General features: G+C 44.7%; 1 protein-coding gene across 2 annotated transcripts in view; it reads left to right on the top strand.

Moving 5' to 3' along the window:
- The first annotated feature begins 15,708 nt into the window (after positions 1–15,708).
- The window catches only part of zfpm2a (zinc finger protein, FOG family member 2a), a 109,183-nt gene continuing 102,799 nt past the window's right edge, over positions 15,709–22,092 (top strand). For both annotated transcript variants that reach the window (XM_027009470.2, XM_027009469.2), the window contains exon 1: positions 15,709–16,080. In XM_027009470.2, coding sequence (XP_026865271.2) covers positions 16,041–16,080 — 40 coding nt within the window. In that variant the 5' untranslated portion in view covers positions 15,709–16,040. The remainder of the gene's footprint in view (positions 16,081–22,092) is intronic.

Below are 22,092 nucleotides of genomic sequence, written 5' to 3'. Positions count from 1 at the left end.
TTTGATCTGAAATACCGATTGCTTCTCGTTGATTTCAATGTAAAAAAATCACTGCACCACATATCTATACCCTTAAAAAGGAACGCTGATTCCACTCATCCACCAGACAGCTCTGAAGCGTTCCGAATAACTTATTAAGCTCGGAATACAGAGGCACGATCTTAGGGGAAGCGAAATCAGGACGTATAACAAAAGCGCAATAGTAATTAAGCACATTATCGAGGCAAAGGTTAATTAGAAGCCTTCGGAACTTCCACACCGAAGGCTCTGGAAGCAGGCTTAAGTCTTCTGTTTTTCCCTCTGCCTCTTTTTGGTCAAATGTATTACCTTTCTCACACAAATCTTAAGACGTCTCCGCTCATTCTTATTTGGATTCTGAGATTGATTAAACATTTAATTACTGAAATTAATTAAGCAACACTCCTTCGCGATGAAGTGATTACAGCGGTTAACTCAAGAAATGGCATGCTTATTGTGCACTGTAACCCCCCCCCCCCCCACACACACACACACACACATACACACATACAACCCCACCTTACTACATTTAGGCAGGTGCAGTTTTGAATGCCAAAATGGAAAGCAATTGTTGTTCTACTACTGTGCGAACAGGATAAATGCCGAGAATTTATTACACTGCAAGAGAAAAACTGAAGTAGTTATTTCTAACTTTTATGTGTTTATGTGAATGCCTACGAGCTCCCATGTGACGAACTGGACAAAGAAATCGTGTGCGGACAAAACCGAACGGTCTTCTTTACCGCAGAAGCCACCTGACATTAACCCGCAAACGACGCCGCTTTTCACTCGCTTTCTAAAAGTTTACGCTGAGGTCACGCGCAGGCTCTCCTCGTGCTCTGTGAAGAGGAGGCGGCGCGAGGGGGCCCGCCGCCGCAGCCGTGCGCGGCTCCTCCGGGGGCTGCACGGGCGAGCGCTTGTTTTAGGGTTCGCGTTGTTTCAGTCCGGCGGCGGGAGCACATAATTGTTCTCTGTTCATCCGCCCACAGGTGTCTTCCAGCGATAAGATAACGCGCAACCAAGGACCTGCACAGCACTGCACGCCGCATCGCGCAGACGAGTGTGTCTCGCGGGCTGTTCACCTTATGGTGCGGTAAACATCGGGCGGAAACGCAACGCAGGGCTAATGCAATGCAATACGATTCAAGGCGCTACAGTGTAGTGTTGTGTACTTGAGCAAAAGATTGTTTTTACAGAACCGAATTGAATAAGGATATCCACGCATTCCTCACTAGGAAAAAGCGTGAAAACTAGGCTTTTTTTTGGGGGGGGGGGGGGGGTTGGGCGACTAGCAGCTGTTCATGTCTCAATCGTAAATTTGCTAATTCTGTCAGCTTTGTATGTAGAACTAAGCTACTGGGTAGCTTCTCTCAGGAAACATGAATAGCAGCAGTGCTGCCATGACAGCCTAAGAACATTGGGGAAGAAAAACATGTTGCAGGAAGAAACTGTGAGCATAAGCAGAGAGAGTGAGTTGAACAAGCTGCTCTGAAATGGAACAGGTTTACTGATATCCCCCCCCACACCAGCCCCGTCAAGGCCGACATGGCTGGAGTCCAAGATCATCATGCCTGAGACCACACAGATGAGCTAGAGATAAAAGCTCTGTATGAATCTCTGTGTGTACACACACACACACACACACACACACACACACAGACACACACACACACACACACACACACACACCTACCTATGCACAATGCTTTCTCAGTGATGATGTGATGGTAGGGAGGGGTAATATAGGGGGATCAGAGCCACCTGCAGCTGTGACATCAACCCAGCAGAGATGAAGGGTCTAAAGGCCTCTCTCTCTCTCTCTCTCTCTCTCTCTCTCTCTCTGTGTGTGTGAGTATCACCTGCAGCTCCTTGACCTGCCTGAGGAGACAGATTTCATCTGTCATCTGTGAGTGAATCTCAATAATAATAACTGTACACTGACCAGGAGCCTCATGTCCACAGGCCATCCTGCCAAGGCTAATTTCACAGATGAGGGGGCTTCTTTTTCTGCCCAGTCATGTCCCGTGTGTGTGTGTGTGTGTGTGTGTGTGTGTGTGTGTGTTCATGACTGTATGTAAGAGTTTGTGGATCAAACTCTTATTAGAAACCACATCAGCAGTCAAGTGGCCCCTCACTCTTTGACCTTTGCTCCACACACACACACACACACCACACACACACTGACAGGCACATGCAAATGATGCAGGTTGCTTTTTACTAACTTGTGACGTGACGTTGCAACACCTGCATGCTACATACATGAATGAAAACACCTGCTGTGGTTGCTCACGACTTCCCAGGTCAAGGACGGTGACCCCTGTACCCAGGGAACCCCAGCAGTACCCATACCCCACACACGCGTGTCGCCTATACTGCATGCGTATACTGCATATCTAGCGTTACTTCAGCAAACTACGCAGACACTCAGAGGCCTTGCACCCAAATACCTCTATTGCCAAGAGAGCGTGCTTTAATTAGAAAGCCTAATCAACATTAATGCCTTTGTATTTCAAGCAGAAAACAGGCGTGTTTTGCGGTACCTCATGCCTCATTCGCGCGCTGTCATCACCGCTGCTCGGCGTCGCCGGCGATGGCCACCCACGTATCTGCTAATTGCAGGTCTCTGCCCTCGAGCAACCTCACAGTCACACACACGACGAGGAAATCCATAAGACCTCTTAGCTGCAGTGCTTCACATTAAGGATGCATGACGCTTGTTCCCGTTTCCCTGGGTTTGCTGTGTTTAAAGTGAAAAATGGTTGTTTTTTGGTTTTGTTTTTTTTAATTTTGTTTCTCAATATGACTTGGTGTCTCTAACATTTCTCACATGGTACTTTTTCTTTCTTCTGTTTATTTTTTGTCTTTTTCTGTCTAACGTACAGTCATTTAAACCATGAGCATGCTTTGTACTACACTAATGCATTTTATGGCACTGAAAACAACGTCTCTAATTTTCAGTACATGCTCGGTCCTTTTGAGGTCATCTGTTGTGCCTTGTTTGGGAGCTTTTTCTGATGTATCGGAACCCTTTTTGCAGATTGTTTTCCTGCTTTGTTTATGTTGAAGCAGGCTCCTGGCACCCAGCAGGCTGACATCTTGCGCCCTATTCGGACAAGCCTTTGCCGGCCCTTTGACCAGCAGCTTCCAGCACTTCTGCGGCAGAACCACCTAGAGTGCAGTGGAGAATCCTGTAAATTGGGTTTCAAAGGGCCCTGTTGCAAGCCATTTGCATCATTCAGAGCGGTAGCCATAGTGACTGACACGAAGAGTAGTCAGTGTGGCTATAGATTTTGATGTCACCTAGCAACATCAGAGGCTAGGCTGGCCAGTGTGGAAGGTGCCAAGATCACTAGAACATGGGAGTGGTGAGAATTGCACCAGATGGTCAGTAGGCAGGATGGTTATGGATGAGTCTATTCGAACTCTAACCCTGTTTCCTAAAGGGAAAATCTTTACTGCTTAAGGGGAGGACCTTTATGTCATATTAATGTTCATTAGTACCTCACAGATGGGCCCAATGGCAGAGCACATCAGAACAGCAATGCTGTAACAGTTATACAACACCCTATCTGAACTGTAAAGAGCCAAAAAAAGAAAAAGAAAAAGGGATTTTCATGTTTTGGAGGTTCCTTCTAGAACTTTCACTAATATCAGGAAATCCAACGACAAAACTGCATTATAACTGCTAATCAAATCACTTCACAAAAACAGGTAAAATAATAATCAAGTGAACTGTCACACTGCTCTGACCACTCTCTTACAATTTTTTTTTTTTTTTTTTGCTCTTTTCGTAAGTCTTAAGTGCACACGCGATCCAATCTCCATTCTGGAGTCAGCAAGGTGTTGGTCAAAACAAGAATTTGGCTTCTTTATCTTCCTTCCACGGAGATGGGGGAGGTTCGGGAGGTTTGGAGATAGCAGGGGCTGGAGCTTTGTGGTGGAACGGTGCGCGGAGAGAGGGTCCACGCTGATGAGTGGAAATCCCCTACTTTCTAATTAATGGAGGTACACAGGGCCAAGGGATGAGACGGATCAGGAAAATGACATCAGGTAGGAGATAGCATCACTCATTTCTCTGGCCCATTGTGGCCTTGCTGGATCATCTGTAATGAATCACTCAAGCATTCTGCAGATACATTTGAATGGCGGGGGAAAAGCCTCATTGTCCATTGGAGAGATTTTTTTTCTCCTTTTGATAAAGATCTCTGCTCCACTTTCTCTCACTCTCTCCTCCCTGTTTCTCTTCTCTCTCTCTCTTTCATTCTCTCTCTCTCACTCTCACTCTCTATTTCCTTTCTCATTCGCTATCTTCTTTTTTCTTCTTCCACATCTTGCCCCCCCCCCCCCAAGACCTCCAAAACAGCGTCCAGATCGAAAGGCCTTGATGACGGGCGTACCCCTCTTCCCCCCGGCGTGGAGGGTCTGTTTCGTCCTGCGGCTGAAGCTCCTCCGCTCGCCCGTCCGGGTTCGGCGAAGACGAGAAGATCTGAGAGGATTCGGGAAGAGAGCTCGTGATCACAGGGTCTGCTGCTCAGGCAAAGCCTGGAGAGGGAGGCGAGACACTCTGAAGGAGTTTGCAGGACCAGGATGGGTGAAATAATGGTCTGCTACTGTGGTGCTCCTTCTCCTCAAAATACATACGCATTCTTGGCTCACTAAAGGCTGTAGAATGGTTGTTGATGGAAGTTTCTGCACTAATCTTATAACATTAAAAAATGCATAAAATCTTATACCCCCCCACCCCCCACAAATCACATAAAATCTATGCATATATAAGTTAATTCTCTGTGACAGCTATCACTGCATTTACCATTTTAGGATTCCGGGCTATTCTTGGTCTATTCTTGAATTCTATCTGCCAAAGCACAACTATAAGAATAGATTAGGTTGTGATTCATGTATATATGGAAACTGGAACAATGCACTATAATCTGTGTAGTAATAAGATCTGGCTAAAACAAACACACACAAACACACACATGCACATGCATGTACCCACACATACACACACACACACACACACACACACACACACACTCAAAATTATACACAAAGTTGGCTAAGCATATATTTATGTGGGATAAGAGATCTTTTTATTTTTTAAAAAGTAAACTGGCAGAATTAAAGCAAAGATTTAAAGATCAGTGTGTCTACTAGACATGATGCTACATTATTAGTTTATAGTGCTATATTATTAGCTTTACTGTTACACAAAATACATAAACAGCTCACGCTACATGGCAAATTAACACATGGTTTGGAAACATTTTATTACTCTGTACATTTCCCATCTTCCTTAAAGATTAAAGGTTAAAATGTTCTCATTTGCTCATTTACTTAAACCATCAAAGTGTTTGCTACAGGCTAGCCTCCCCTACACATTGCTTATTTTAAAGCACAAAAGGAAAATACACTGAGGAATATGGACATGGCTTAACCACGCTTAATCCGTAAGAGTACTATGTACAGTACAGGTCACATACAGATCATTTTGGTATTTACTACACATATGCATGATGTAAGTACTGTAGAGGGAATGGCACTGATATGAGAGAGTGGTGCTAAATCCCAGTTTTCCAGTAGAGTGCACGTGATCGATTAGGCTGGTCTACTGCAGAGAATGTAAGGCAGTGAAATGACAATACAAGCTTTCCTTCAACAAACTAAGTTAGCTAATTATGATGATGATGATGATGAGGAGGAGGAGGAGGAGGAGGAGGAGTATTGTTGTTGTTGTTGTTGTTGTTATACTCCTGGTGTAATTCAGCGTTAAAAACTCAGTTTTCATTTCCTCAAAGTAAACACTCCGCTCCTTCCTCTACAGTGGAATTCGAGTGTGGATCCATCCAAGGTCTCTCCTTTTGTAGTTCTTTTTTAATAGTTCTAGTTCTCGCAAAGTTTTTGACTGGAAGGAAATAAGTGAATAAGAGTTGCTATCATTCCTATGACTGAGGGCGAAGTGAAACACCAACCAGTACCAGTTTGTTTTGGGGAAAGACCGATACCTTTGTTCCTGTTCCGGGGGAAAAGCAAATGGCGTCGTGAACAAAGGGTTTTGTTCTTTGCTCTTGCTGCAAAGTTTCCCAATTTGTCTCATGGAAATGTGAAATTATCCAACATTTCCCCTCTATGTATAGCAGTCCTATCAGCAAAGTGGAATTGAATGCAGAACAAAGCCTATCTGCCGATATCACACTTGCTCTGAGGGGATTTGCTGAGTCCACCCATGGACATTCACTTCAAAGTTTGGCCGATAAACGTTGGCTAAATGCATCATAGCACATTTCAATAACTGTTTTTGAGCCACAAATAAGTGTAGTCTGTGTATTCCCCTCATAGCTTTGGCATTGTTTGGTTTTAAATGATTTTTTCATTGAGTTTTTCATTTCCAAGTAGTTCAATCCAGCCCAGGGGACCTATACCCAAGTGTAAGAAGGTTTTCACAGACTTTCTTTATTCTCTCTCTCTCTGTCTCTCTCTCTCTCTCTCTCTGGCTCTCGCTCTCTCTCGCTCTCTCTCTCGCTCTCTCGCTCTGGCTCTCTCTCTCTTTCTCTCTCTACTGCTGTCCTTCTCTTCTCATCCCTTCCCCCAACCCTTATATCCCAATGCAATTATTTAATATACACCCACTCATAGTCTGCCTATGAGATATGAATATAATTGTATGTTACTTTTTAATTACAGGAAAAATCTAACTTGTAAGATGATGGGCTGGAAGGTGGCACTGCATTGTTATTTCCCCCGTTTCCCCCCCCATTCCGGGTTTTCTGATTGTGTGAGCCGGGCTCCTTTGCTGAGTGATGATAAGCGGAATTTCCATGTTCCCTGCATAATTAATCCATCTCTGCCTCTCCTCATGCCAACTCCCCCCGTTATCGCCCTCACATGCCTGAATTGCAAAAGACTCCTCTCTTCAATTGGAACTTATTGATATTCCAAAAAAAAAAAACCTGGAAATCCTCAAATTTAAGCCACAGATTGGTAAATGGATTAATTTCGCGGCAATCGGTACCATCTAACGCGGGGAGACGGGCGAGGCAAATTGAAAGTGACTCCTGTTTGTGGACTTTCAGTCCCAAATCATAGGGTTTATTGGCATGGTTTTTTTCTCTCATCCCCTCCTCTCCTCCATAGTCAGAAATTACCATTCATTTGCATCGCATAAAATACTTTTATATGGTTTGGAAATTCAGAGGAATTTTCTTTCAATGCCTGTCGTTTGGCTGCCTGATAACAACTCCTGCTTCACACATCTGGTGGCTTTTGATACTGGGTGAAAAGGGAGTCTGAATATTTAATATTTTTATCTGTTTTTTCATCGATGGTTTCACCATTAAGGCAGGCAGCGCTATTTTGCATGGAGGCTGGCAGATGTAGATTTATTTCTCTGAGCTGTCTACGCTCAGTCTGCCTGCGAATATTCTTGTGCGTTTCCCCACTGGTTCACCCCCCCCCCCCCCCGCTTCGTCTTTTTTTCCTGGTGTGTACTGTTGCTTCTGCATATGCATTAATACAAGCAGTCGGTATTATAATCACAGAGGGAGCCAGCCGGGGTTACCGACGCACGGTGACAGAGCAGGCAAGGATCGCACCTTGGAAAAACATTTACAGCTGCATCATGATGGATATGTTTACTAAAATGTGCATAACTTGTGCGTAGCGGGGAAATATGATGAATAAAAAGCAACGCCGTTTGTTTCTCCAAACGGCGCGGCCGGCTCTATTTCGCCGGTGAGGGATATGTTCCGAATCTCGACCGGCTTACTCTGCATCAGCCTTCCACTTCCTAGTGGATGGTGTGGTAGAATAAGCAACACTGATTAATTGGCAGCTACTGTTGGATATGAAACGGGACATCATGATGTTATTGTTGCGTCTGTCATGTGCTGCAGCAACCACTGCAAGAATGTAATTAACTAAGACTGCTGTGGACCATTCCTGGAATCTTCTGATTTAATAATTATGGTTCAATCAACATGATAGTTTGTCTGGGTTCTCTCTCTCTCTCTCTCGCTCTCTCTCTCTCTCGCTCTCTCTATCTGCCTTGGAAGTCTAAGCGAAGATACTGCTTAAATTGGATGCAGCTGTATTTCACGACAATTAATCTGTCAAAACCTTGTGTCTGAGCACTATGCATTCAGTATCCATATGCCACTGCTGACTGATACTGATCGTATATTATTCTCACAAAGCCAAATGATGTTGCCATGCATACATAAATTACCAAGGGAGTATATTACACCCAGAACCAACGATAGGAAATAATAATGCAGAAATGTATAATAAGCAGACGTAGAAGGTGTTATCTGGTATCTTTTTAATGGTGTACGTGCTCGACTGAAAGGGAACTACTAAGACATACAAATGATGACAATGGAGCGGAAAGACCCGAAAGCATTCTGACCCGTACATACAAATGAACTTTAGTTCAGTGGATCGTAATCTCTGGATGATGTTTATATGATTTCACCATATCCATCTGATACAGGTCTACTGAAAAATGTTGTATGCCTTATTAAATGTTATAATAAGAAGGAGAATAATGACGAAAGAAGAGAAACTGAACTTAGTACCATTTTTTGTTGTTGTTGTTGTTGTTGTATAGCTTGTGTACTTTTGCATGACCATGCGAGTAAAAAGCGAAACACTCCCCCTCCGGGTTGCATATTAAAGGCCAGCGTGCAGTATTGCTGAGTGCTTGCCTGTGCTGGGAGGAGGGAGGTTGGGTGACGAGCAGCCAGCAAACGTCTGACAAGTCAGCACAGCGCATACAGGCAGGAGCTAAGGAGAGAGGTTACTGTGCTGAGAGAGTCCCCGAGGTGGGGGTGCCACATGGCACCGCTGGGAGTTGAACCTGAGCGAGTGTCCCGTGTGGATCTGAGCTGTTAAAGGATACCGTGATGCCTTTCCTGGTCTGCAACATTTCATTTCGAAATCAAGCAGATGTTCTTCTTTTCTTTTTTTTAAGTTCGTCACCTGTTTATTGTTTCTGAGACTTTATACAATTCTGTAAATGTTCTCTAAATTGGTCCATGCTCATCCAAACGTTTTATTTTTTCCAAACAGTGTTTCGAATAGTAAAAGAATTCAACATTTGTAAACCAAAAAAGTGGGTGAACTGATGTTATACTGCTCAGCAGATTCCTTGTACAATTTTGTGTTAATTTTGTGTTTTGTGATAATTTTATTCTGTGGACACTTTTAACAACTATAACAGTTATATCATACAGCTCACAAGTCATAATATGGAATAAATCATTTGAGGATATTAAATGAGACACTGCATGACATCAAAGCTGCTCATATTTCAGACCCTCCAGAGTTGGGTTCTTCTGCAGATGAAAACACCACAATATGTTTGGTATTGCTATAGATGAAGATGAGATTCAAGGGAAAATGTAACACACGCTCAGATAAAATCAATCAAATTAAAAATGCAGACAACTCCATCTGTTCCAAGTCACAGAAAAGACAACTTTTTGGACATTCTGTTACCTGTATTTTCATTAGAAGTATTTATAACAGACAGTCTGGGATATTTCGAGACATGTTTTGATACTCTTTATAATTTCCAGAAAACAGTGAAGAAAATGTTTTTCAGAATTTTAAATGTTGAAAAATTTGTACAAGGAATTCACATATTCATATATTTTAACTATATTTTATTCTTAAGTGAGGAAATTAGTTAACAAGTAAATATCATTATTTTCAGCATTCTGTTTTCTTTCATAAAAATGTACAAATCTCCAATCAGCATAATCCACAATCTTAATCAAGCCAGCACGACGTTTAAAAAAATAAATAATAAATAAAATAAACCTTCCCTGCCTGCCAGTTTATAGTGTTACGCTTGCCTGGATGCGTTCGAGTCTTAGGCCTCTGAAAACACGTCAAAATGCTGAGTCACTGTGGCCATCTTGGTAAAGGAAGTTTCAGAGATGCAGTCATCAGAAAGTTCAACAGAGACAGCACTTGTTGGCCTGTCTTGTTCCTTACACACACACACACACACACACACACACACACACACACACACACACACACACACGCACACACGCAAAGAAAAATGTAAAAGAAAAAAAGCATAGATTTCCCCAACAAGAGAACTGCCTACTTGTTTTTCTGCCGCGGCTTGGGTGAAAATTTGTTCATTTTCTTCCCCCTTTTTTTTTGTTTTGTTTTTAATACGTAAATAAACAAACAAGCAAACAAATACATCCTGAACTGCAGACGAGCGAGACGTGGCGCAGAGACATGGAGGAGAAGGTGGGGGGACGAGGACTGAGGCGGCGCACGCGTGCGCAGGCATTGAGCGGGCGGAGGAGCGGGTGGAGGGCCAGCGCGCTGGCATGGCTCGGAGGGGTTGGCAGGCCGAGGAGCGGAGCGGGAACGCGCTCAGACATCTGTTTGCGCTCGGCTGCTGCCGATGCCATTGGCAGAGGGTGGGGGGTGGAGGGGGGGGGCACGGTGCCACGGCCGGCAGGATCGTGGCACACTGATAATGCCCCCGTTCGAGGCGTCGCCACGGCGATGCCCACCGCGACTCTCGCAACAGTCTCTACAGCGTACCTTAGGCTGGCGCCGTGCCTCGAAACAAACTGGGGAGCAGGAAAGCAGGGAGAGGTAAAAGCTTGGTGGTACCCTTTACAGTTTTCAGGTCTCTGGTCAGTGGAGGCAGAATCCAGGTCTCTACCGCCTCCCAGTAATGTTTAATGATGTCATCTTCTTCTTTTTTCATCAGCAACATTAGACCTTCAATCCCCCTCTGAGCAGACACACAAGCATGAATGGCCTTGATACTGCCCACCGCTCCAGCTGTCTGTGTGACCACACACACACACACACACACACACACACACACTCCCTCTCCCCCTCTCTGTCTTTCTTCCCCCCTCTCTGTTCCTCCTCCTTTCTCCCCATTTCTCCCTTTTTCTCTATCCCTCATCCCTGTCTCCCACTCTCATTTTCTCTCTCTCTCTCTCTCTCTCTCTCTCTCTCTCTCTCTCTCTCTCTCTCTCTCGCGGTCCCTTTTCTCTCTGCGTCGCTCCCCCTCTCTCTTTCTCTCCATCCCTCTGTCCTCGGCCCTCCTGGATGGACGCCAGTCCCATAATGCCAGTTGGTGTGCCCATCATACAGCGTGACAGCAAATGGCACATCATCAAGCCACGCTGCTGATGCTGCTCTGAAGCCAGGACAGCAGGGTCTCGTTTTCAGGCGATTGCATTGGGCACCGGGCGAACAATCACGCGCCATACCTGCCATTATTCACCCCCGTGTGCAATCATTTCTCCTCCTTACACACCTTCTTTTGACACTATAGCATCAAGGGCCTTCTTTTCTGATATGAGCTGCTGAAACGTGGTAGGGAAAGAAAAAAAACCCAGCCCTTTCATATTCACAAATCAAAATATTGCTTATGAAGTGTATGGTGTCAGTGGACGGACTGTATTTGTATATGATTTAGAAGTGTTAGTAAATGTATCAGCGCCATCAACAGATTCTCTCCTGTTTCCACTTTAAAACCTGGCCCAACCAAACACACACACACACACACAGAGAAACTACACACAACACACACTGTATGTTCTTTAGATTACCAGAAGAATGATTTCCCTAGCGATGGGAACAGTATCATGTTAATTATTTCAACCATCTGGTCTAACCCATGGTACAGGCATCCTCCACCCCAAACAGATTTGTACCTGTCAGTCAAACTGTGCTGCTACCATGAGGCCCAGTGGCTGTGGGAATGGGGTCCAACCCATAAATACATCCTGAGGGATTTAAAAAGAGTGTGAAATTATTCTGGAGCTTGCTCAACTGGACATGAGTTCCTTTAAGACAGCTCCAAGGTTCATTATGGCACCAGGTTAATAAAAAAGTACACGAAAAGTGCTGTATTATTTGATTCAAAGAATAAAATCATTGTTCATAAAAATTCCACTTCAAAAAATTTTTTTTTTTTACAAATCCTTTAAAACATTTATGTCCCTACCCACATTCTAACCACTATGAAATTCCTGAAGTTTGTGTCTGCGCAGGTGTGTGTGCGCACATGTACCTGTGTGCTTCCATATATTTATGTATGTATGTATGTGTGTGTGTGTGTGTGTGTGTGTGTGTGTGTGTCATAAAAACAATAGGAACTCATAACACTGCATGTCACTTATTGATTGCCCTGCTGAGATTTATTTGATCTGGGTCTGAAAAAAAAAAACAGAAGGAGAACCAAAATATCAATTCTACTGCCTTCTTAGAGAGTCAGAGATGATCCCAGCCTTCCTTCGCAAACTGTATTATAAACTCTCTCTCTCTCTCTCTCTCTCTCTCTCTCTCTCTCTCTCTCTCTCTCTCTCTCTATATATATATATATATATATATATATATATATATATATATATATATATATAAAATGGTTAATTCCTGGGCCTTGCCTGTAGCTTTTTTAAGGACAAATACATCTAACAATTCTAACCTTGGTGATGGTGATAGGAAAAAAACAGGGTGATGTGGAATATTGCCTGGGGTAAATTAATTACTTTAAAGGTGCCGCTTTCTATAAATCGTAGAGCCTTTTGACAACCTGCAGGTGGAGGAGCTGACTGCAGAAACTGGAGCTACTGCGGGTGGAGGAGCTGACTGCAGAAACTGGAGCTACTGCGGGTGGAGGAGCTAACTGCAGAAACAACTAAGTCATAATGGGCCTTCTGTCCTTGGCAGCAAACCACCCAAACCACAGCGAATGAAGAGCATTTGACATGTAGGGAGATTCCCCCTATAAATCTTACAGTCCCTCCCTCAGTTACATTATTTAAGAAGCTTAAGAATAGTTTGTTTGTTTGTTTGTTTGTTTTTTAAAGAAAAGGCAGGACTAAATTGTGGTGCGTTACAAAGATGGAGGTTTGGAGAAGTGAAAGTGACAACTGGAAAAAAAAAATCAAGCCCCATCTACAGGTGTAGGAGTGACTCGAGGCGGGATTAGGCTGCAGTAGTCACTGGGGCTGTGAATCGGCACCCACATCAGTTCTCCAATTTAAGCTTAAGCACACGGTCAAACAGAAAACAAATGAAAGTTGAAAAACAAAGAAGAAAGTTGTGGGTTGTGTGACTTGAATGCACATGTCTCATTCTCTTTAATTTTGTACTGTATGTCCCACACGCAATTTGGAGGCAGCTGCCTTGTTTACAGCAGGCGAAGCAGCAGGCTCTCTGCCGCAACTGTATCTGGGAGTATCATCTCGCAGACAGTCCCAGCATGCAACAGCTTAAACGCTTGCATCTGTGAAGGTCTTACTGTACTCCACCATCATGGCGGTCTTTCTAGAGTTAAGGGGAAAAAAAAACAAAAAACCATCAGCCCTACGGACACCTCAACAGCTCTGAAGCCTTACCGAATCTGTGTTTCCTCTAGGGTAGCACCATTACACGGCCCCTCCGCTGAATGAGAGAGACAGATGGAGAGAGAGAGAGCAAGAGAGAAAGAGAGAGAGAGTTTGAGGCTTTTCCTCATGCCAGCAGAAGGGAAGGCAGAGGCAGACTGGAGCAAGGCAGATAAAAGCTTCCTCAAGGTGCCGCTGACTAGTTAACCCTCGAAATTATGCCGCAGTTTCCCACTCCGTTCCAAAGTCCTGGAATTGGGTTACAAGATAATTTCACAGGCGACTTGCTTGTCTTACTTGGCAGTTCAACTGGCTAATTGAAGAAGGCGATTTCCAGTCCCTGCAACTGTTTAAGGAATGATACTTAAAATCTGAGTAATGATGATAAAAAGGATTTTCGGTGACGTGGAGTTTTTTTTTTTTTTTTTTTTTTTTCAAATATATATGAGCAAATTTTCACTTTATGCAAGGCCAAACATGGGAAGAAAAAATCGTAAAGGACTCAAAGTTGTCTCAAGCTTTTTTTCTTATTTTGGACATGTGTACAAGAGAGAGAAAATGACTTTTTTTCCCTATATGCAAACATGCCAAATTTTTTTCAAAAGTTTGGTTGTGCCAGATTGGGTACTGAAATTGTTTTGGATCGGGGTTCAGGCGCCACTGGAAACAGTACTGAAAAAAAAAATTGATTCAAGTAGTTATTTCAGAGAGAAACTATTCGTTACCATTACATTTTACTGGCCAGCTATATGACTATAGTTTTCTTTCAGTTTTTGTTGGATCTGGAACCAGCACACAGAGACTAAATTATAACTTACCACTGGACGTTTTCAGATGAGGGAAAAAACAAAATGTGGACATAAAGAGACTGGCGTGTATGACCATGGGCTAATTTATCAGCATACATTTTTAAGGGTGCAGAAAGGAATGTAATGTAACTGGGCAGAGTTTGAAGAAATGTAGGACAACAAACTAAATATTTATTTGCAATTGTTTACTAAAGCAAAAGTACTGTCATTTTTTTTTAAATCTACACAAAAATGACACATCAAATCATTATATAAAAACCACAAAAACAAAAAAACAACACACCAAGAATGACAACAGCAACAGCAGCAGCAGGAATGTAACTGCAGCACATCTAAACTTTTAAACTGCTCTGTCTCGCAATGTTTGCGCATTCCTATAGAATATATGCAGAGTAAAAAATAAATCAGTGTAGATTTCCAGAGATGATGTCTAAAGCATCCTGTTTCGTTAGAAAATTGACTTTTTAAAAAATTATTTTTACTACCTCTACATTCCTAACTACAGTACATTGCAGTTGTTCCTTATAATCTCTCTCTCTCTCTCTCTCTCTCTCTCTCTCTCTCTCTCTCTCTCTCTCTCTCTCTCACACACACACACACACACACACACACACACACAATAAAAAAATTTTTTGTTATCTTGGGGGAGTTTATGGGGAAAAACAAGTCAAAAACATCAACTGCCTGTCAGATTTACAGAACCGAAATTAATTCAAATTTTATCTTAACCTACAGTTTCACAGCATGTACGTGAAACAGGCTAATTCTTGACACTGTGATGTTTTATTCGATTATTATTATTATTATTATTAATAATAATAATAATAATAATAATAATAATAATAACAATAATAATGATAATAATAATTGTTGTTGTTGTTATTATTATTATTATTAACACACCGTTATGGCGCATTAGACTAAAGTACATTAGTAGTAAAATCCCGTGTGCATAGCCACCGTGACGTAATGGGCAGCGTCCAAGTCTTAATATCGCCGCTACGTCATTCACCTTCACGCGAAAAGTCGCCACTTGTGTGCTCGCGTCCTGCAGTTTATTCCGCGCATGACAGGGGAGGATATTTAAACCAAATCTAAACCAGTCATTTGGACAGACTCTAATGAGGATAAAGTCTCATCCTAATAAAACTTTATGTGAGAAATATGTGTTCGGTGAAGAAAAATGATCCCACGTGCGCGCATCAATGCTGGGTCAACAGTGGAAAAAGCTCACTCAAATAACATGCAAACATTTTTATTATTCAGTCAGGTTTGATCGCGGTAAAATCGTTTAACCATGATACCAACCTATCAAAGCAATCTAGAAAACATAAAAGAAAATTTGTTGCGTCGACGTGCGTGATGCATTAGAGCAAACAACACGTGGATGATCATTTATTCCGCTTGGATGCACCGGAGCGGCGGAACTCGGTGGTAAAGTTGAGCAGTAGCGCCTACGGGACCCGGGCAGGCACAAACCTTATCTTCAAACAAAACCGACACACGCCTTCACCTCTCCAGTCAGTCCTAGCGGATCGCCGCACTGTGCAAGCCTCGCCTCGGAGAACAGCGAGACGAAGAGAGAGAGAGCGAGAGAGACGGAGAGAGAGAGAGAGAGAGAGGGAGGGAGGGAGCAGCGTGCCAGAGAACAGAGAGAGAGAGAGAGAGAGGACAGGAGAATCGGAGCGATAGGCGGCGTGAATAACAGTTGAGCAGAAAGCCATCGCTGCCGTCCCTCTCGGTTTCATCATCGACCCTTTGGTGTCTTGGATGAAGCATAACCTATCGCTCTGTCCGTGTCATACCTGGATCCACTGGCCACTTTACAACAGGCATGTCCCGACGAAAGCAGAGCAACCCCCGGCAAATCAAACGTAAGTTTCACTTCGTTTATTCGAGTGGGTTTCAAGCGAGGCCAGCGTCTTCGGGGGAGAAAAGTTGATGATAACGGCCCACAAGTTGTAAAGCATGGTTGAAATCTGGCTAGGCGGCAGGTGCGGGGCTGTTGTGGGGGTTTATTCGCGTGTGTGTGTGTGTGTGTGTGTGTGTGTGTGTGTGTGTGTGTGTGTGTATGCATGCCATGTTCTGTGGAGGAAGCTGTGGTATATGTGTGTGACTTTGGGGTTAGTTTTGTGGCGTTTCGTCACTCTTTTAGGCTTACCGTGAAAAACAAATCGTTGCGTTTCCTTTTGCTGTTCCTGGAGAAATGTCATCACGGTTTCCATCGAAGGTATTCGGTCAGACTATGGTGCTGTACGCCACAGGGCCACGTTGAGCAGATCTTCATCTTAACATGCTTTGAAGCGCCAGAGTCGTCATTTCGACAGGGGAAAAAAGGGAGTGTGTGTACGTGTACATTTAAGGAGCATGCCATCATATCATCTGGGATACTCAAGATATGTTGCTTTATATGAATGCACACACACACATTTTAAATCTTAAGGTTTGGGCATATATCATTTTGGTAAACAATATAATAACTTATTTTAACCATAATGATGATGATGGCAATAATAATAACAATAATGGTGATTGTCCTTGTTACAGGGTTTATTATTATATCAGGAAGTTAACTGCATTCCTTTTTAAATATCTGTGTGTGTGTGTGTGTGTGTGTGTGTGAACTTATTTTCCTATAATTGCTTGAAGCAGAAATATTTACCTTTTCTGAGTTTTTCTGATTGCTTTTGTGGCACAAAATATGTATAAAAATAAATATAAATGATCAGTATAACAGTAAACATTGTGATTTCTATTATTATATTTTATGAAAATACATAAACAGAACAAAGGTGGATTAGGGTCCTTGTTTAATATTTGGCAAAGGATGTTTTGGTTTCAGGATGTTTTGTCTGGTTTCAGAATCTGTCATATGATGTGATGTAGATGTATTAAAGAAGAAGAACAGTTTGAAGACAGCAAAATGTCGTTGGTGCATTTCGTGTGATTTATACACTACTGAATGGAATGTTTGATATTCAGGAGGCAAGGCCTTAAAGTAGCTGTGTGTGTGTGTATATACTGTGTCTGTACTGTTATTAATTGTTTAGAGAGACAGGTTAAATTCTCCCCCTGGACTACTTGACTCTGTATTCTCCTCAGTCGGATTGAGGGGATAGTATGTCTTAAACTCATTTCCTTTTTTCTCAAATCAATATTGTCTGTTTGTGTTTATGCCCATTTGTACCAGTGTTTTTTTTTGTGTGTGTGTGTGTGTGTGTTTACAGTCCAGGTTTTCTTCAAGCTGTTTACAGTCAAAAAGGTTTTGTTTATTTATTTTTTATAATCTATGTCCAGTTAAATTCATTTAACTTTTTTTTTTTACAAATGAGAAGGTGGATTTTTCACATGAACATTTCTATTAGCATTTAATTGTTATTTTATTCCACAAATGGTATAGGAAACTGAAATGTAAAAACGGATCGAGGCTGGTAGATGTCCATTAACCCAATTGGCTGTATAAGAAGCTTTGCTCAGTTTTGGTCAGTGGTGTAAAGACTGGAGGCTGCCAAGTGTGCAGTAACAATGGTTACTGATCGAACCGTGGGCCAGAGAGTTCAGCGAGTAAGGTGTGTTTGATGGAATGCAGCGAACACTGGTTGTGCTGTTGGCCCTGTAACATACAAGCATCAGAACATGCATGACGAGATGGTATAAAATATTTTGAATAGGTGCTGGACTGCAGGGGAACACCGCTAGGAGTGGCGGGCAGGCGAGCCAATCACGAGGTCCGTCCCCAAGCACCTGTCGTGCAGGCCCGAATCAAAAGCGCAAAAACGCAGACGTTGTTGCAGCGCACCACTTTGAAAGAGGAAAGGTCACACTGTGCTGTGCTGCCATCGGGTTGAACCATTGGCTTCTGGGGGGGGATCAAAACCAGCGAGTCAGAGTCATTCTGAAGGACGAGAAGGGGGGGCGGGCAGTCTGACGCCCAACCCCCACAACCTAAACCCCCACCCCACCCGTCCACCGGCACACGTCGGGCCCCCGGTTATCTAAAATTGTGATTTATGCAGTATTTTAATATTTTGCCTTTTCTTTCCCCTCGGGCGCTCTCGGAGCCCTGATAAAAAGGAGATGGTGAAAGAGCGCCATTAATTTGCTCCGATGACTGGGGAGATAGCGGCCGATAATGGGAAAGATAGGACGGAGCGATATACCATCAGAGGGCCCGATTATTACCATTAAAATTCCAGCTCGGCAATCTGCAGCAGCCTGATAATTCCCTTCTCCGTTTCCACCCCTTTGGATGATAAGGCAAAAAAGGGTCCCTCTCCGCTCCTTGATTGGCCTGCCTGGATATCCCGATAATACCTTGATAAATTATGTATTTTTCTCCCTTGTTTTTTGGTGGGCAAATGTTACATCTGATTTCTTCACTCGCTATCTTTTTAAAATAAATCTATATATTCGGAGGTTGGTGTTTTCTGTGCCACCCCCCGCCACAGACAAAGAACCCACACATCCCCCGATCCCCCCAATTTTATTTCTTGACTATTATTGTGTATTGTAATAAGATTTGGATGGGGTGAGCTGATAGGAGCGGAGGTGTTTGCTATGGGAGTGTATGCAGTCTCAGTTCAGCGTTATCGGGCCTGTATCTCTGCGCCAGAGGCCTGCTGTTGTGGTCTTGGCCCGTGTCGCCGTGCTCGCCCGTGTGCCAATAAATCGCCCGGATTGTTAGCCGCGTCGAGGCAGTCAAATTTATGATGGAAAGTGTCGAGAATATAGCCGATGCCGGACGGATTCGCAATCGGCCGTGGCTGATGTGTGAGGTGTGAACTCCTATCTCTCTCTTCCTCTCCACCCCACCTCCCAAACAAAGCGTTTGTTCAGGTTCTCTGGTGCGTTCACACTGGATGTACTCTGCTGCTCTAATTGGCAGGGCGGACATGCAGGGAGTTAAAATGAAACCATGGCCTTTGGTGGAATTTGTCTGTAAAATTGACCCCCCCACCCCCACCCCCCAAAACATTGGGGATAGGGGCTGTGGAGAGGGCTGGCCGACTTAAGGAGGGTGCCTCTCTGTTTCTCCACAGACAGGGAGGGAAATGGACCAGTTATAGGGGCTGCGCGTTCTGTTGTGTAGCGGCGTTCGGCTGTACGTGTGTGCGCGGCGCTTCTTGGTCTGATGCTGCATCCGTGTGCCACGTCAGGCCTGTTGCGCTTTAGTGATTGGACAAGCGATTCACCGTCATTACAGAGGGACGCAGTGGAATGCATGTATGTTGGTGAATGTATGTGAAGGTGTTTCTGCTATATGGCCAAATTCCTCATCCGCGTCCTTTAGTGGAGTTGTTGCAAAGAACTTTTTGATCCATCGTCTTAATTGCGGAGCCAGGGAATGGATCGGTTCGTCGGATGATCAGGTGCGAACAGGTGCGGTGAGGGAGCACCTTGAGTAAACGTGGAATGAACAGGAAGGCAGGTGTTAAATGTGTCGTATCGGGGTTTAGTCAGACGTGCAGGGTAAACCGGGAGCCTCGAGGCTTACCAAAGACATCCGCCTCGCACGCTGAGGTGGGACTGGCAAGATGGAGAGCTCTGACCGAGCTCCTGCCTTCGCGGTAACGGCACATGTCACAGGTTGTCATTCTGACATCATAGCTTCTCGCCGATGCGCACCCGTGCAGCCTTTTTGCGTTGCGATGCGTTAGCCGATGATGTCACTTCAAAGCTCGGGCCTATCAGCTGACACTCAGATCTCTGGGCGGGATTTATCGCAGCTTATAATGGTGTGGTGCTGTGAGAGTGTTTGCTGACTTGGCTGCCAACGTGTGTGTGTGTGTGTGTGTGTGTGTGTGTGTGTGTGCGTGCGCGTGCGCGCGCGCTAATGGATGTGAATGTTGGTACTGCAGAGGAAAAGAGTTATAGATTCCTGTACAAGCGTACGGACGGGAAAGTGCTTAGTTTAGCAACAGTAAGGGGTGGCGTGTGTGGGCATGTGTGTGTCTTTATTTTTTCAAAACTGCAGCGGCATGTGACGTTTGAAGCGTCATTCTTTTTTTTTTCTTTTTTTTTTAGTGGCTTGGCCTATATTTTTTACTGACGCTTATTCGTCATTTTTGGAACATGGAGGGGTGGAACTGTAGTGCATTGTGGTAACTGTAGTTCACCCCCCTCAGCTTCGCCTACACGTTTGGCCGTAACGCCGGACCCGAAGCCGCTCTGTCGCGTCTCTGACTCGGTCTGAAGTCCCTCCCTCCCGCCGTGGCCGGCTGGGTCCTCTCGCGCTCGAGTGCTCCTCCTGCCTCCGTGCTCGCCGCCGTCGTCCCTCCCCGGCGCGGCCAAAGCGCCCGCCACGTGCCAGCTTTCTGCGGACATCTGCTGGCAGCTAACAGCTTGGCCCTTTATTTCGCCTCTCCTCTGCTCAGGAAGCGGCGCTTGCCTCCGAGAGTATCTGCTCGAAGCCGCCATATTATGCTATGCAAATGGGCATATGCAAATTCCGCCCGGAGCAATATACAGACAATTTGTTTTGGGTCTTTCTTTTTATTTATCTTATTTTTTTTTTCTTTTTTTTTTTTATCGCACCAGCTATTCGTTTGAGATTATTTGTTATTGTTGTTTTTGTTATCGTCAGTTGCCCGCTCGGCAGTAGGGGTACGTCCGGAAGAGACAGGGAAGCGATCAGGAACCATTTATCTCACGGGAGAGGCTTTCACCGACTCTGCTGCAGTGTCAGAGGGGCCGGGGTGCGCAGCGCGAGCAGATGGCGGCTTCCTGTAACGGAGACGTAGACGTTTGTGTGCGGGGGTCGGGAGTCTATACCGCTGTGTGAAAGACGCACGTGGCATGTGTTTCTCTCCCTGTCGGTCCTGGAAAACAGCATGTCATGCCGGCGTCCGCAGGTGGAGGTCACTTCCATCCCCTGTTTCCTGTTTCCTTCTGAATTCTGCTGCCAAGATTCCCACAAGGCACCATGCACCGGGAGTGACCCCTGACCCCTGCTCGACGACAGGGAACTGGCCATCGAACAGCCCTTGTCGGCAGCATGGAACGCGGAGGCGTCCAGGCGACCCCGGCCGGGTCCTGGCTCTCTTCTGCCCTGTCGGGAAGCAGAAGGACGCGCTCCGTCTCTGTCTCGGAGGACCCCGTCAAGATCGAGCGGCGAACCCGCGCTCAACAAATGCCCGCTTGTCGCCGAGCCGCTCGCGTCCGCGATATCGCCGGTGCGTACTCGGCCGCGGGCACCAATCGACTTTCAGCCGGCCAGTTAACAGCCCTGTCTCGTGCCCGCGCGGATCAATATCGGTATTAATTAATCAGCGCTATCATCCCCGCCATCTCGTTCGCCTGGTTGTAACATCAGCAAAATATCAATAGAGAAAGTGGACTCCCCTGATCGCCATGGCAACTTCATCTCGGAGGTCAAAGGAAGTTTATCGTATCTTGTGCCGGAGAGTGACAAACTGCTTAGGAATCTAGCTTAGACTCTAAGATCATCGATTGGGCTTTTTTTGTCTCGCTAGCCACTCGCCTCCCCCTCGCTGCTGTTTAACGGTAGGGGGAGGGGCGGTTCAGCATTCTAATCAGAACAGAGATGTGAGATTTAAATATTGATGTTCTGACGCTCTTACTGGAGGGCCCTGGAGATGTCCTGCGACTCAAGTACGTCCTTTTAAAGCCCAAACAAAGCCCTGATTATCAGCCTGCCACCTCAGAGAGTGCACGCGCGTGTGTGTGGGTGCGTGCGCGCGTGCGTGTTGTGTCAGTGGGTGTGTTTTACACACAGTGCAATTTAGGTAAACTACACGTACACATTACTGCTGTGATGCACCTACAGTGCGTCAGAATGAACTGACTGAACTGAATACATCAGTGATGAATAGTAATTCTGAGATAAATCAATCTCAGTTCCTCCTTACGGACAGTGTGATGTAAAA

Source organism: Electrophorus electricus, chromosome 5, assembly GCF_013358815.1.
Source record: "Electrophorus electricus isolate fEleEle1 chromosome 5, fEleEle1.pri, whole genome shotgun sequence".
In the NCBI taxonomy this organism is placed as follows: Eukaryota; Metazoa; Chordata; class Actinopteri; order Gymnotiformes; family Gymnotidae; genus Electrophorus; species Electrophorus electricus.
The sequence above is the reverse complement of the archived record's forward strand: the minus strand, read 5'-3'. Positions and strand labels throughout refer to the sequence as shown.